The 15101-nt window shown below is 41.3% G+C and overlaps 1 protein-coding gene across 12 annotated transcripts in view; it reads left to right on the top strand.

The window, feature by feature from the left end:
• Nucleotides 1-14187, top strand: part of zeb2a (zinc finger E-box binding homeobox 2a) — a 65714-nt gene extending 51527 nt beyond the window's left edge. For 11 of the 12 annotated variants that reach the window (XM_076112261.1, XM_076112259.1, XM_076112257.1 and 8 more), the window contains 4 exons: nt 4273-4378; nt 4940-6840; nt 7568-7748; nt 11380-14187. In XM_076112261.1, coding sequence (XP_075968376.1) covers nt 4273-4378; nt 4940-6840; nt 7568-7748; nt 11380-11945 — 2754 coding nt within the window. In that variant the 3' untranslated portion in view covers nt 11946-14187. The remainder of the gene's footprint in view (nt 1-4272; nt 4379-4939; nt 6841-7567; nt 7749-11379) is intronic. The other variant, XM_076112255.1, reaches the window with a different exon arrangement.
• The last annotated feature ends 914 nt before the right edge of the window (nt 14188-15101 follow it).

Genomic DNA, 15101 nt, shown 5'->3' with positions numbered 1-15101 from the left:
AGTATTAGTACAGAATTTATAGTGCAGGTATCAGTATTAGTACAAAATATATAGTGCAGGTATCAGTATTAGTACAAAATATATAGTGCAGGTATCAGTATTAGTACAGAATTTATAGTGCAGGTATCAGTATTAGTACAAAATATATAGTGCAGGTATCAGTATTAGTACAAAATATATAGTGCAGGTATCAGTATTAGTACAGAATTTATAGTGCAGGTATCAGTATTAGTACAGAATTTATAGTGCAGGTATCAGTATTAGTACAAAATATATAGTGCAGGTATCAGTATTAGTACAGAATTTATAGCGCAGGTATAAGTATTAGTACAGAATTTATAGTGCAGGTATAAGTATTAGTACAGAATTTATAGTGCAGGTATCAGTATTAGTACAGAATTTATAGTGCAGGTAAAAGTTTTAGAACGGAATTTATAGTGCAGGTATCAGTATTAGTACAGAATTTATAGTGCAGGTATCAGTATTAGTACAGAATTTATAGTGCAGGTATAAGTATTAGTACAGAATTTATAGTGCAGGTAAAAGTTTTAGAACGGAATTTATAGTGCAGGTATCAGTATTAGTACAGAATTTATAGTGCAGGTATCAGTATTAGTACAGAATTTATAGTGCAGGTATAAGTATTAGTACATAATTTATAGTGCAGGTATCAGTATTAGTATAGAATTGATAGTGCAGATATCAGTATTAGTACAGAATTTATAGTGCAGGTATAAGTTTTAGAACGGAATTTATAGTGCAGGTATCAGTATTAGTACAGAATTTATAGTGCAGGTATCAGTATTAGTACAGAATTTATAGTGCAGGTATCAGTATTAGTACAGAATTTATAGTGCAGGTATAAGTATTAGTACATAATTTATAGTGCAGGTATCAGTATTAGTATAGAATTGATAGTGCAGATATCAGTATTAGTACAGAATTTATAGTGCAGGTATAAGTTTTAGTACAGAATTTATAGTGCAGGTAAAAGTTCTAGAACGGAATTTATAGTGCAGGTATCAGTATTAGTACAGAATTTATAGTGCAGGTATCAGTATTAGTACAGAATTTATAGTGCAGGTATAAGTATTAGTATAGAATTGATAGTGCAGATATCAGTACAGAATTTATAGTGCAGGTATAAGTTTTAGTACAGAATTTATAGTGCAGGTATCAGTATTAGTACAAAATTTATAGTGCAGGTATCAGTATTAGTACAAAATGTATAGTGCAGGTATCAGTATTAGTACAAAATGTATAGTGCAGGTATCAGTATTAGTACAGAATTTATAGTGCAGGTATCAGTATTAGTACAGAATTTATAGTGCAGGTATCAGTATTAGTACAGAATTTATAGTGCAGGTATCAGTATTAGTACCGAATTTATAGTGCAGGTATCAGTATTAGTACAGAATTTATAGTGCAGGTATAAGTATTAGTACATAATTTATAGTGCAGGTATCAGTATTAGTATAGAATTGATAGTGCAGATATCAGTATTAGTACAGAATTTATAGTGCAGGTATAAGTTTTAGTACAGAATTTATAGTGCAGGTAAAAGTTTTAGAACGGAATTTATAGTGCAGGTATCAGTATTAGTACAGAATTTATAGTGCAGGTATAAGTATTAGTATAGAATTGATAGTGCAGATATCAGTACAGAATTTATAGTGCAGGGATAAGTTTTAGTACAGAATTTATAGTGCAGGTATCAGTATTAGTACAAAATTTATAGTGCAGGTATCAGTATTAGTACAAAATGTATAGTGCAGGTATCAGTATTAGTACAAAATGTATAGTGCAGGTATCAGTATTAGTACAAAATGTATAGTGCAGGTATCAGTATTAGTACAAAATGTATAGTGCAGGTATCAGTATTAGTACAAAATTTATAGTGCAGGTATCAGTATTAGTACAAAATGTATAGTGCAGGTATCAGTATTAGTATAGAATTGATAGTGCAGATATCAGTATTAGTACAGAATTGATAGTGCAGATATCAGTATTAGTACAAAATATATAGTGCAGATATCAGTATTAGTACAAAATATATAGTGCGGGTATAAGTATTAATATATAGTGCAGGTATGAGTATTAATATATAGTGCAGGTATGAGTATTAGTACAAAATATATAGTGCAGATATCAGTATTAGTACAAATTATATAGTGCAGGTATAAGTATTCAAATAATGTGTTCTGGGAGTCGCGCTAAACTAGCTTAGCAGAAAAACAACAGCAGCACACAAGCTACAAACTCTCCCCGCAGCGTTCAGCTGTCCCTACTGATTCAAACAGGGCTAAAGCAATCGCCACACAATCCCCATTTCTCCAGACCATCATTCTTCCTTTGTTAAAGAAAACAGATACATGAATACGTGCATGACGGGATGCTTCGTCATTGACGGACAATGCATAAAGTCAAAATCAACGTAATAAACACAATGACAGGAACAACTCACAAGAACCAGTCACATGTACCAGTCACGCTAAAACACGTATTCATCCGCACACTGAAGAGCACGAGCCATTCAAATATTATTCACATCAGAGGGAACAATATTCACCATATCATAAAAACGACACCATAGACACATGAACACAGTAGTAACGCTACTGCAGATGTACAAACAAAGCAGTTCACTTACCAAATGCTGAAGTCCGTCCTCCTGCGAACGTGTTCGTTGAGTTGTAGATCCACTCGGGCCTCAGCAAAAGATTTCAAAAGCACCGTAGCTTGTAAGTGTCCTGCCGTGCTATGGTGTTGTGTTGCTGCCTTGGTTAGCCACCTCAGGTTAGCGTAGCGTAGCTCCAAATATCAAGACGCTCAGTCGCAAATAAAACGCATTCTTAGCCATAAAATGTGCAACGCTTCTCCGCCGCTGTCAGCCAGAAATACCGTTCATACAAATACTTTTCTTGGCTGGGTCAGGGCTGCTAGCTGTGGGGTTGGCCGACCCTTTGATACGATGTCCAGCTTTTATGGAACTCTTACTACTACTAAGCTCCGCTAGCTAGCTTCAGCATCACAACAGTCACGCTAGCCCACTGACCAATCACGCCACACGTTATTGCTGAGCTGCACGTTAATGCTGACGTACTTGTAGACTACCTCGGTAGCTCTGGCACGTCAAAGAATACGCCCAACATGTCAAACTAAAGATCTGATTGGTTGAGCACTATGACAATCAACAATATCGTCCCATTCACTTAAAGTGCACATGGATGCACTTGTGAGTCTGCAGGCCTCGGGCCTCTCTTCTTACCTAGAGACACAGAGGTGAAATCTGATTGGATAAAAGCTCTACTTAAAACAAGCTGCACTGGAAGCAGAGCAACTGAGGAAGACAGGAGCTGTGCAATGAGAACATAAGATAATGGGGAAAATATTATAATACATGTAGTGTATTTATGAAACATTATTAAAATATAAAATAGCTATAACTTTGTGATTCTGTTTAGGCCAGCAGAGAAGGCCTTGAAGGTCCTGACGGCCCACCACTGAGTGCAGGTATCAGTATTAGTACAAAATATATAGTGCAGGTATGAGTATCAGTCAAAATATATAGTGCAGGTATAACTATAAGTACAGAATATATAATGGAAGTACAAGTAGTAGTATAATAGTTGTGTAATCCCAACCTGAACAAAATAGTGGTAAATAAATACATATTACCGTTACATTATAAAGATCTCTCTTTGTTTCAGTTTTCATCATCACAACAGTTTTAAACACATAAATGATATATATATGTATATATATTGTATATTTTTGTGATTGTGACTATTTTTACGAATCAGCACCTGTTTGATTTGAACTTGAAATTATAAACAGAACCAACACATTTGGAACCTTTTTATCCAGTAAGATAAAAAGGTTCGACTCTTCAGAGTTTTATTTTCCTCTGAACCCCCCCCCCCCCCCCCCTCTCAGTATTAACTTTTCACGTTCTCTACACTCTGGTGGTGGGGGGGGGGGGGGGGGGGGGGGGGGGGTCTCCCCCTGGCTGTGTTTGTTTATCTCTCTATTTGCATTTCAAATGTGGGGAATGCAGCGACATGACAAACTGTTACCTCTGAACAGAGTCGGCCCACACGCTTTCTCAGAATGTGTTGCAGATAAAAAGGAGTGGAAGGATCTTTGAGTCGTATCAGATCTGCTTCACTAAATACTTCTGTTCCCCTGTAATCTGCTTCCCTCTCTGCTCAGCGACTCCCACTCGTCCTCCATCACAACATATCTCTGCTTTTGTTTTTTGTCTGTCTGCAGCCGCTGCTGAGCGACGCAGCTGGAAACCGCAAGTTCAAATGCAGCGAGTGTGGAAAAGCCTTCAAGTACAAACACCACCTGAAGGAGCATCTTCGTATTCACAGCGGTGAGTCGTCCTTCCTCCGAACATCGATAATCTGCTGCTGAATGACTCATCACCTGTTTCATATCAGAGCGCTTCATCACAGCTCAACACGAATAAAAGTACTTCTCTTTGAATAGAATTCACCGTGACGTCATTTATCTTTTCCCTTTAATAACAATAATCCTGTTCATGAAAGGTTCATCTTTACACTGTTAATTCCAATCATTCTTCTAGAACAACTGACAGAACTGTAAAATAACAACATACAGGAAGAGTTCAATATAGTATAGTCATAATACTTATGGTGGACAGACAGACAGACTCACATTAGCATCCGTAGCGGTGCTGCTAACGTGGCTAACATTATACCCACCAAGCTCAGACTAAATGTAATGAACTGTAATGTAATTTTTGATAGAAGGAAGGCCGACCCATTGAATTAGATCCTGACTTTTAATTCACCATTTTTATCTACCAAATCAAAAGTAGTAAACTGTCCAATCAGAGATCACAAATTTGATCCTAAATTATAAAACTGTATTATTAGAAACTAAAGTCTAAATATTCTGTGTTGTGTTGCAGGTGAGAAGCCGTACGAGTGCTCCAACTGTAAGAAGCGGTTCTCCCACTCCGGCTCCTACAGCTCCCACATCAGCAGCAAGAAATGCATCGGCTTGATTGCCGTCAACGGACGAGTGCGCAACGGAAACAAGCCCGGCTCCTCCCCCAACTCCACGACCTCATCGCCTGGAAGCCCCGCCCTCGCACAGCTCCGCCACAAACTGGAAAACGGGCGCCCACTCGGCCCTCTGGACCAACAGGGTCAGCTCGACGTCAAAGCCGAGCCGATGGACTTCAACGAGTACCGGCTGCTGATGGCCTCTCAGCACGGGTTTGGGGGTTCGGGGGTTTACCTGAACAGTCGTGGTGGAAGCCCCCTGGGCATCCACAGCTCCTCCCAGAGCCCCCTTCAACACCTTGGAGGCTTGGGGCTGGACCTCCCCCTGCTGGGGTTCTCGGGTTCTTTCGGGAACAACCTGAGCGAGGTGCAGAAGGTGCTTCAGATTGTGGACAATACAGTGTGCAGGCAGAAGATGGATGGGAACCCAGAGGAGATCTCCAAGCTCAGGGCCTACATGAAGGAGCTGGGGGCCCAGATGGAGGAGCAGAGGCTGGCCCAGGCCGGTTTCCAGGTGGTGGGCCACGGCAGCCCCACAAAGAGCATCATCGACTACACGCTGGAGAAGGTCAACGAGGCCAAGAGTTTGATCGACGACTCCAAGAGGCAAGTGGACATCAAGAAGGAGAAGCCAAACCACTCAACTGATCTCTGCGGTGAGGAGAAGTCTCATGATAGCCAGAACCAGTTCCTGCCGTTCTCCTGCCAGTACTGCAAGGAGACCTTCACCGGGCCGATCCCGCTGCATCAACACGAGCGCTACCTGTGCAAAATGAATGAGGAGATCAAAGCAGTCCTGCAGCCGACAGACAGCAGTCCTGCCAGACACAGGGGGGCGATACCCACGGAGCTGTCTACCAACGAGCAGGCCACCAGCCCCATCAACCCTTTTAAGGACCACGTGTCGGTGCTCAAGGCCTACTTTGCCATGAACACTGAGCCCAACTCAGAGGAACTGCTCAAGATTTCAATTGCCGTCGGCCTTCCTCAAGAGTTCGTCAAGGAGTGGTTCTCCCAGTGGAAGAGCCAGAACTACCACGGAGGCGGTCTGAGGAAGAAGTCGCCCCCTCCTGACCGAGGCAGACTGGATGTTAACCACAGCTTTAGCCGAACGCTAATGTCCCTCCCGATCGTAGATTTACACCGAGGCTTCATTAACGGTGATGCCTCCCACAGACTCACAAAGGCCAACAAATTTACAGGCAACCGGCACACAACAGGGGACAAACCATTAGACCCCTTAGACCACTTAAGGAGCAACACTCCGTCACCCCTCAACCTTTCCTCTACTTCCTCCAAAAACTCTAGCTGTTACACTCCAAACAGCCTGGCTTCTGAGGAGGCCCATGGGGATACACCACTGGATCTGTCGCTGCCCAAACACATGGCCCAGAGGCTCATGTCTGTGAGGGAGAAGCAACCCAGGTACAACGGTTTCCTCATCAAGCGCAATGGCGAGGCGCTAGGACGAGAACAGGTGTCCAGGCCCATGGATCTGGTCAACATCAAGAAAGAAGTCCTGTACTCTGATGGTGGAGGGAACTCCATCCACCAGCTGGAGACAAGCACCAGTCCCATCTTTGGAATTAATCCCTTTGGTCCCGTCTACACCTCTCTGCCGCCTCACGGAGCGTTTCCTCCACCCACCTTCATGTCTCCTGGACAGGCCACCATCCCGGGCCTCAGGCCCTACCCAGGGCTCGACCCCATGAGCTTCCACATGGCCTACACCTACGCCAACGAGGCCGCCACTTTTGCTGAAATGCAGCAGAAGAGGAAGTACCAACGGAAACCAGGTTTCCAGGTAAAGATAGTGAACAAATGTATATATTGTTCGTGATGCTAAATGACCAAACAGGACATTTGTCAAAGCGGTCCAAAGTTAGCTTCTATGGGTGTTTCCTGATCTTAAGACCTCTCTGGTTAAAGGTTCAGGTTAGATCAGGGTCCGACCAGGTCCCATTAGTGAAACAATCTCACCACACTAGAAAAGGTTCAGTAGCTTTAGACGGAATCACATCGTTTCAGATGGAGTCGCCCAGTTGTCGAGGAATTGTAGATTTTAGAGCTTTAACTCTTCGGCCACGGTGACCTCATCAACTTCTGTTTTCAACTTTCAACCTTTAAATGGCTAGAAGTCAGAAAGTGCTGAGAGGAATCATAATAAGGAAGAAGAGAGGCTGATTCAGAGTCAGAGATTGTGTTGTTAAAGTAAACAAGGTAGTTTAATGTTGTAGTTCTCCAACAAATGGCCACAAGTTGTTCTCATGAAGAATTACGTTCTGTCTTTATCTGTAAAAACAATCCCAACACTTTATTCAAACCCTCCTGGTCCCATATGTCCTGGTTTTTTAAGTGTCCCCTGGATGAAGGGGACTTACCCAGGTTGGGCCTTTAAGCTCTGTCCAGACTTGGGATCATGAAGGCTGTGGTGGTGGGGGGGGGGGGGGGGGGGTCTGGACCAGAAGGTGTCTCTGCAGCCGACAGGTGTGGGATTACCAGACGTACTGAAGCTTGTCTCTGTGCCTCAGGGGGAGCTGCCGGACGGGACGGCGGACTATCTGTCGGGCCTGGACGACCTGACAGACAGCGACTCGCTTCTGTCCAGGAAGAAGATGAAGAAGACTGAAAGTGGTATGTACGCGTGTGACTTGTGCGACAAAACATTCCAGAAGACCAGTTCCCTCCTAAGACACAAATATGAGCACACAGGTATATATAACGTTTGGACACTTCTTTATTTTACCCCACCCCCGATGCTTCTGTGCCCTCTCCCTTCTTTTCTTTGGTTTCATTCGGTCACTTAGATCCTCTCCTTTAGTTCTGTCCTTCTGTTCCTCTGTGAACCTTTAACATTGCTCCTTTCTTTACAGCTGTGGGATCAGTTCATATGGAGATAATTACATAAACATGCAGCATCTCATTCATACTGTGATGTGTTTGTTTGTGTGTGTGTGTGTGCTCTGAAGATCAAAAGGAAATATTAATTACAGCAGAGAGATGGTCCATTTTTACATATTTCAACTGGAAACAAACAGTTTTTGTGATATGAATAGAATCAGTAAACATCTCACAGGTGAACTATCTAGCACTACTACTACTAGTAGTAGTAGTAGTAGTAGTAGTAGTAGTAGTAGTAGTACTACTCACTGTCTCTCAACCCTTTACTGGTGAACTATGAGTAGATGAACGTTCACACAGTCAATGTCTCAAGACAAATCAACCTGAACCTTCTTTAAAACCTAAAATATGTGTTTGGTTCAAATCAGAAAGATCCGACCGTCCTTTTGAAAGCTGCACGCAGGATGAGATGGAGGAACCACAGCTTTATTTAGACAACGCTTCCATCTCACATTCTCTATTTGTTTGGTCCAAATGTTAAAAAGTCACTTTGACTTGTGGTTTGGAGTTAGTGTTCAGGCATCACATACAACATGTTGAGGTCAAACATTAGGAAGAGGTTTTAAATGCAGTCAAATCATTTTGATATTTTCTACTGGAGGCGGTTCTGATGCATTAAAATGTGTGTTTGGTACAAAGCAAAGATCTCACTCAGAGCTCTGGAGGCTTCATGGAAAGCATCTCCAGATGAATCTTCTGATCCGTCCAAGAAACCAAATGTTCTGATGCGTTGAGACACAAATCATCTTTAGAAACAGAAGGAGTGTTTTTCACATGAAGTCTGGTGGACGAAGCTGTTACCTGAGTAACGAGCTGTTCTACCTTCGTCTCTTTCACTCCGTTGCATCATCATCATCCCTCGTTCACGGCCGCCCCCCCAACACTTAGAGCAAGAATCTGCCGTCTCGGTTATTTTTCCCGCGTGCGTGTGTGTTTCTGTGTGTGTGTTTCTGTGTGTGTGTGTGTGTGTGTATGTTTGTGTGTGTGTGTGTATATGTGTGTATATGTGTGTATATGTGTGTGTGTGTGTGTATATATGTGTGTAAATGTGTGTGTGTGTTGGTGTGTGTGTGTATGTTTGTGTGTGTGTATATGTGTGTGTGTATGTTTGTATGTGTGTAAATGTGTGTGTGTGTGTGTGTAGGTGTGTGTAAATGTGTGTGTACGTGTGTGTGTGTAAATGTGTGTGTGTGTGTATGTTTGTATGTGTGTAAATGTGTGTGTGTGTGTATATGTGTGTGTGTGTGTGCGTGTATGTTTGTGTGTGTGTATATGTGTGTGTGTGTGTGTATATGTGTGTGTGTGTGTGTGTGTGTATATGTGTGTGTGTGTGTGTATATGTGTGTGTGTGTGTATGTTTGTGTGTGTGTATATGTGTGTGTGTGTGTGTATATGTGTGTGTGTGTGTGTGTATATGTGTGTGTATGTTTGTATGTGTGTAAATGTGTGTGTGTGTGTATATGTGTGTGTGTGTGTGTATATGTGTGTGTGTATGTTTGTATGTGTGTAAATGTGTGTGTGTGTGTTACAGTAAACTATGCCAGCGATGGATGTTTCAGACGTTCCAGGTCTATTTGTGGCTACGATCTGCCTGCATGTGTGTTTGTAAGGAGCTGTGCTTGTACGTGCATACTTTGTTTGTGTGTGTGTGTGTGTGTGTGTGTGTTGGCTTTGTTGGGGTGAAGCTGTGTTTTGGTGTGTGTGTGCGTGGGACGTGTCGGTTGGCAGCAGCCTGAAGCATCAGATGGAAGAAATTATCGCTCGTACGGAAGTCGTAGTAAATCCAGGAGTGTGTGTGTGTGTGTGTGTGATGGGGGGGGGGGGGGGGGGGGTACAGCTGTGAAGGATTCCTGCTCCTCTTCAGGTTTATTGATATCTTTGTTGTTCTGAAGGTAAATGTTGGCTGTTTTATTAACATCTGTGATTATGACTTTTAATCCCTGATCTATATTTGATCTGGAAATGTTGTCATTTTTTTTTCTTTGCTGTCTTTTAATATTAACGCTGATGAACCACATCTCACAATTATTAATGGTTATCATCTGATTGTAAATCATGAGACACAAAACTAAAAGAAAATGATTCAAGAAATCCAGAATTTAAATTCCACGGATTAATTTAATTACAAACAAAAATATTCACTTTACTGTCACCGAAAAATAAGAAAAGTTGTAAATATTCATGTGGAGGAGATAAATTTTGCATTTTAGGTTGTCTTCTTCTGTCCTTCTGTGTCTGTAGACGTTGGTCCTCCACCGTCCTCGCTCTTCTTCTGTCCTTGGGTACATCCCAAGTCTCTTAATTGCATTGCTGTTTCTGATGACGGTGCTGATGATCACAGCTGATCAGCTGTCAGTCGGCTTTAACAGCTGGAGAGACTTTAGATAAGTTAGTGTGTGTTCACATGATCACTGTACTTAATAACAGTAACTAACAATACTAATAACTAATAAAGACACAGTGATCACCACTGTAGAGGTGTTTCTCTCTGTAGTCTGTTAACAAACTGTGTCCTGTGTTCTGTTTATAAGCACAGGATCCATTTCTACCAGCGGAATGCGATCGTCTTATTTATGAATTATTTGCGTCTGTACGTTTTGAAACTGTGACTGTGGCGTCATTATTAAATAACCCAGAATATGATTATTGTTTCTCTTAAATGATAAAACTCATCAAACACTCAGGAATGATGTAAAAAGTGTTTCGTCTCTCAGCTCTCTCTCTCTCTATTTATATATATATATATATGTATATATATATATATATATATATAAATATAAAGTGTTTCGTCTCTCAGCTCTCTCTGACTTTAATTGTTTCCATAATAAAGTTATTAAGGGAAACATCAGATCATGAAAACACAAATCTTTCTAATAAATGCAGAAAGTTGTTTGTGGTCCTTTTGTTGTTCAGACTACAATGAACATTTATTTAAACCAGATGTTGAATCAGAAACCTAATCAAATATAAACTAGAGTTTATTCTGTGATCTGTCTTCACTCTGGTGTTAAACTCCAGTCAGTCAGTCCGATCGGCTGCAGCGTCCAATCACATGACTGATGAACAATGAGGGGTCGTGTCGGCCGTTAAAAGACTTCCTGGAACTCTGTTCTCGTGGGTCCTCGCTCATGGCTCCTTAGAGGTCCCTCCTCCCTCCTCGATCCTCAGAGCTACATTAGAGCTTTGGGACGGCCGTCAATATGGCGGCGCAGAACAACTTCCTGTTCAAGCGAGGATCGAGGAAACGACAATTAAGAGACTTGGGATGTACCCATGGTGTGTCTGTAGACGTCTGGTCCTCCAGCGTCCTCACTCTTCTTCTGTCCTTGTGTGTCTGTAGATGTTGGTCCTCCAGCATCCTCACTCTTCTTCTGTCCTTGTGTGTCTGTAGATGTTGGTCCTCCAGCGTCCTCACTCTTCTTCTGCTCTTGTGTCTCTGCAGGGAAGCGTCCTCACCAGTGTCAGATCTGTAAGAAGGCCTTCAAACACAAACACCATCTCATCGAACACTCACGTCTTCACTCCGGAGAGAAACCATATCAGTGCGACAAGTGCAGCAAACGCTTCTCCCACTCAGGTTCGTACTCGCAGCACATGAACCACCGGTACTCGTACTGCAAGAGGGAGGCCGAGGAGAGGGAAGCGGCCGAGAGGGAGGCTAGGGACAAGGGGGGAGGAGGTGAGGAACCCACCGAGCTGCTCATGAGGAGGGCCTACCTTCAGGGGCTCGGACCCATCGGATACTCGGACCCAGAAGACCAGCGGGAGGACGGGGGTACGATCCTGAGGGACGGAGGACGGGAGGAGACGGAAGACGACAAGACGTACGAGGAGCTGACGGACAGACAGGAGGAGAGTTTCAGGGAAGGAGAGGAGGTAGAGGAGGAGGAGGAAGGAGACAGCAGGAGTCAGAAGGACGCGACAAGGGACGACAAGGACACGATGCAGCTGATGGACGAGAGCTCACGAGAAAGGAAGATGGACGGGAAGTCAGACCACGAGGATTGAGAGACAAAGACGCTTCCGAACATTCGTCATGTTGCTTCGGTTTGTTTCTCAAAGAACAGCTTTTATTTTGAAGGACTGAAAACAAATGATTTGGGTTTATTTAAACGAGTCCCCAGTCCTGTTTCCTGTCAGGACTTTATGAGTCCAATATGTCCACATTCAGGTTAGCAATGTCTCCTACAACTTGTCCAATCTTAACAATGTCTCCTACTATGTGTCCAATCTTAACAATGTCTCCTACAACGTGTCCAATCTTAACAATGTCTCCTACAACGTGTCCAATCTTAACAATGTCTCCTACTACGTGTCCAATCTTAACAATGTCTCCTACAACGTTTCCTAGCCAAACAATGTCTCCTACACTGTGTCCATCCTTAACAATGTCTCTTACAGTGTCCATCCTTAACAATGTCTCCTACAACGTGTCCAATCTTATGAACCTGAAAGCTAAAAGCTGATTTTTACATTTAGCTAACATGTTAGACAGCCTGCAGCTAATGCTAACGTTTATTAGCAATGCAACTCACTTTAGTGACAACTATAGATGTAAAATCATGTAAAATACATTCAGGTTTCTAGCTGCTAGTTGTTGATCAGATGCTAACCACGCTGCTAACTGTGCTAGCATGTTCCTGACTAACAAGTTAGCGGTTAGCTCTCCAGCTACAGTGGTTGATGAGCTAGCCATATAATTAGCAAAGACACGCAGATTAATTACGATGCTGCACCTTTAAAAGTTCTATTCAGAAATACAAAAATTTAAAATGTGAAACGACTTTGATTCATATTTATTTCTAAATTAGGGTTGTTTATTAAATAAAAGAGAACTTTATGGTTCTGCAGATGTTTGGTACAAAGTTCAGGTATTAGTTCAGAAATATGTTTAATTAATAAAATATCAACGACTCGTTCTCTGAAGCTCAAATCATTTGTGTTCAGTTCTCAACCGAAGAACCTGATGGCGTCATGAAGCTGGTGGGATTGTTTAAAAATCCACATTATGCAAAAAAATGAAGGATGACGTAAAATAAGTAATGATGATGATGATCATTATAATGAAGCTGTTTTTAATGTACAGCATTATAAAGGCCTAAAAGCTGTGTGGTGCTATGCTGTTCTTAACTTCCTGTGTCTCGTTGTGTTCGAATCCCCGTTCAGGAAATTGCACTTCTCGACTCCTCGAATCACTACAAAATAAAAAAAAGGAATTTAAAAACAAAAGAGGGAAAAAAAGCCTCGAACACGCGGTCACTTCCTGTCAGTGTTATTGTTGTTATTGTCTCTTTTACTGTGACATTTTTACTTTGATCCTTTTCTTTTATTTTTGCCAACTAACCACACGACTTTGGGCCGCATTTCTTTTTTTCTTTATGTGAAGGAACATTTAAACCTGTGTGATTTTCAAAATAAAATGTTGATGTAAGTCTTAAAAAAGGAGAGGAAGGAGTGTAATATGAAAGTTAAAAATAAAAAAGGACAGAGCCTTTGTTTGTGTGTTGAATTGTTTCTCCAGAGAAAGCCTTATATGCAAACCTTTCACCTGTGCCATCCCTGTACAGTGTCTCACCTGTCACCTGTTCACCTGTCCTTCAGTATTAACACGTCCTCCAATCTTTGACTCGTCAGTATTAGTTAGATAGATGAACTTTGTTAGTTTACATACCTTTGTGCAATTTTCTCTACTTGTTTGGTCCATGACAGTATTTCTTGTCAGTATTATTTTGTTTTTGTTGAATTTTTCAACATAAATTTCATATTTTAGTTTTTTATTTGAGAATTTACCATTTTATTTATCTGAGTCATTTTATATTTCCTAATTTTATTTATTTCATACTGTAGTGTACAGTATTGCAGTTCCTCACAAATAGATATATTTTAATAAAAAATATTCTGTCATTGACTATTGGAGCAAAAATATGAATACAGAGCGTTTATGCTATTTGGAACCTTTCAATTGTTTTGTCTTTTGTTTTGTTTGTTTTCCTTTGAAACTACTGGAAATTCTAAATTTTGGGAACTTTTGATATGATTATTATTGTGAAAACACTGTATTTTTGAGAGTTAAATCCACTTTATTCATCCCACTGAGGAGGAGACGAAGGACTGATGATGATGATGATGATGAAGGAATTCCTGAAATGTCTGAAGTATTGTTATTGAATTTTTAATTTCTCTTGGAAATGACCATGCTCGAATAAATGTAGCCAAATTAAATTTTAATAAAACTGTTATTCTTCTTGAACTTCTGTTTGATTCATTAACACACACACAGACACACACAGACACATAGACACACACACACACACACACACAGACACACACACACTCAGTGATGATGATGATGATGATGACAACTTCCTCATGTTTCCGTCACATTTCTCTTGAACTCTTAAAGTTTCAATTATATTGCTGCAGTAAAACGAGAGGTTTGGGACTCTGGTGAAACTGTCGATATCAACACAAAATGAAAGTTCCTGTTGGTGAAACTACTGACGTAGTTTATATTGTAGAACAATACTTTGAAATCTTTCCATCTTGTGTGAACCAAAAGGCCCAATTTCAGACATCTAATCAAAAATATATCAAAACACACACTGACAGAAGTGTATAAATGCTGACTCATTTCAAGGGGTTTAGGACTAAATGCTGACTCATGTCTACAGCTCTGCATACCAGAGATAGTTTCCTGTTTCTGAGTCAGACGGGTTTCTGCAACGTCAACCATGAAACCTGGATGAACCAGTTTTATTCACCTTATATCTGCTTCCTTTAGGAATCAAAGCGATGCAGAAAGATGTGTTCATGCATTTGTTACCTCTAGACTAGATTACTGTGATTCCTTATTATCAGGCTGCTCTAGTAAGTCTCTTAAATCTCTCCAGCTGATTCAGAATACTGCAGCACGAAGAAAAGAGATCATACTATAGTTTATAGTTAGGGGTGGTTGAGGGTTATAGTGAGGGCTGGCTCAGGTTTATAGTTAGGGGTGGTTCAGGTTTATAGTGAGGGCTGGTTCAGGTTTATAGTTAGGGCTGGTTCAGGTTTCTAGTTAGGGCTGGTTCAGGTTTATAGTGAGGGCTGGCTCAGGTTTATAGTGAGGGCTGGCTCAGGTTTATAGTTAGGGCTGGCTCAGGTTTATAGTTAGGGCTGGTTCAG

This window comes from Anarhichas minor, unplaced genomic scaffold (genome assembly GCF_050575085.1).
Source record: "Anarhichas minor isolate MPS153535 unplaced genomic scaffold, ASM5057508v1 ptg000048l, whole genome shotgun sequence".
In the NCBI taxonomy this organism is placed as follows: domain Eukaryota; kingdom Metazoa; phylum Chordata; class Actinopteri; order Perciformes; family Anarhichadidae; genus Anarhichas; species Anarhichas minor.
This window is presented reverse-complemented; position numbering and strand designations above follow the sequence as displayed.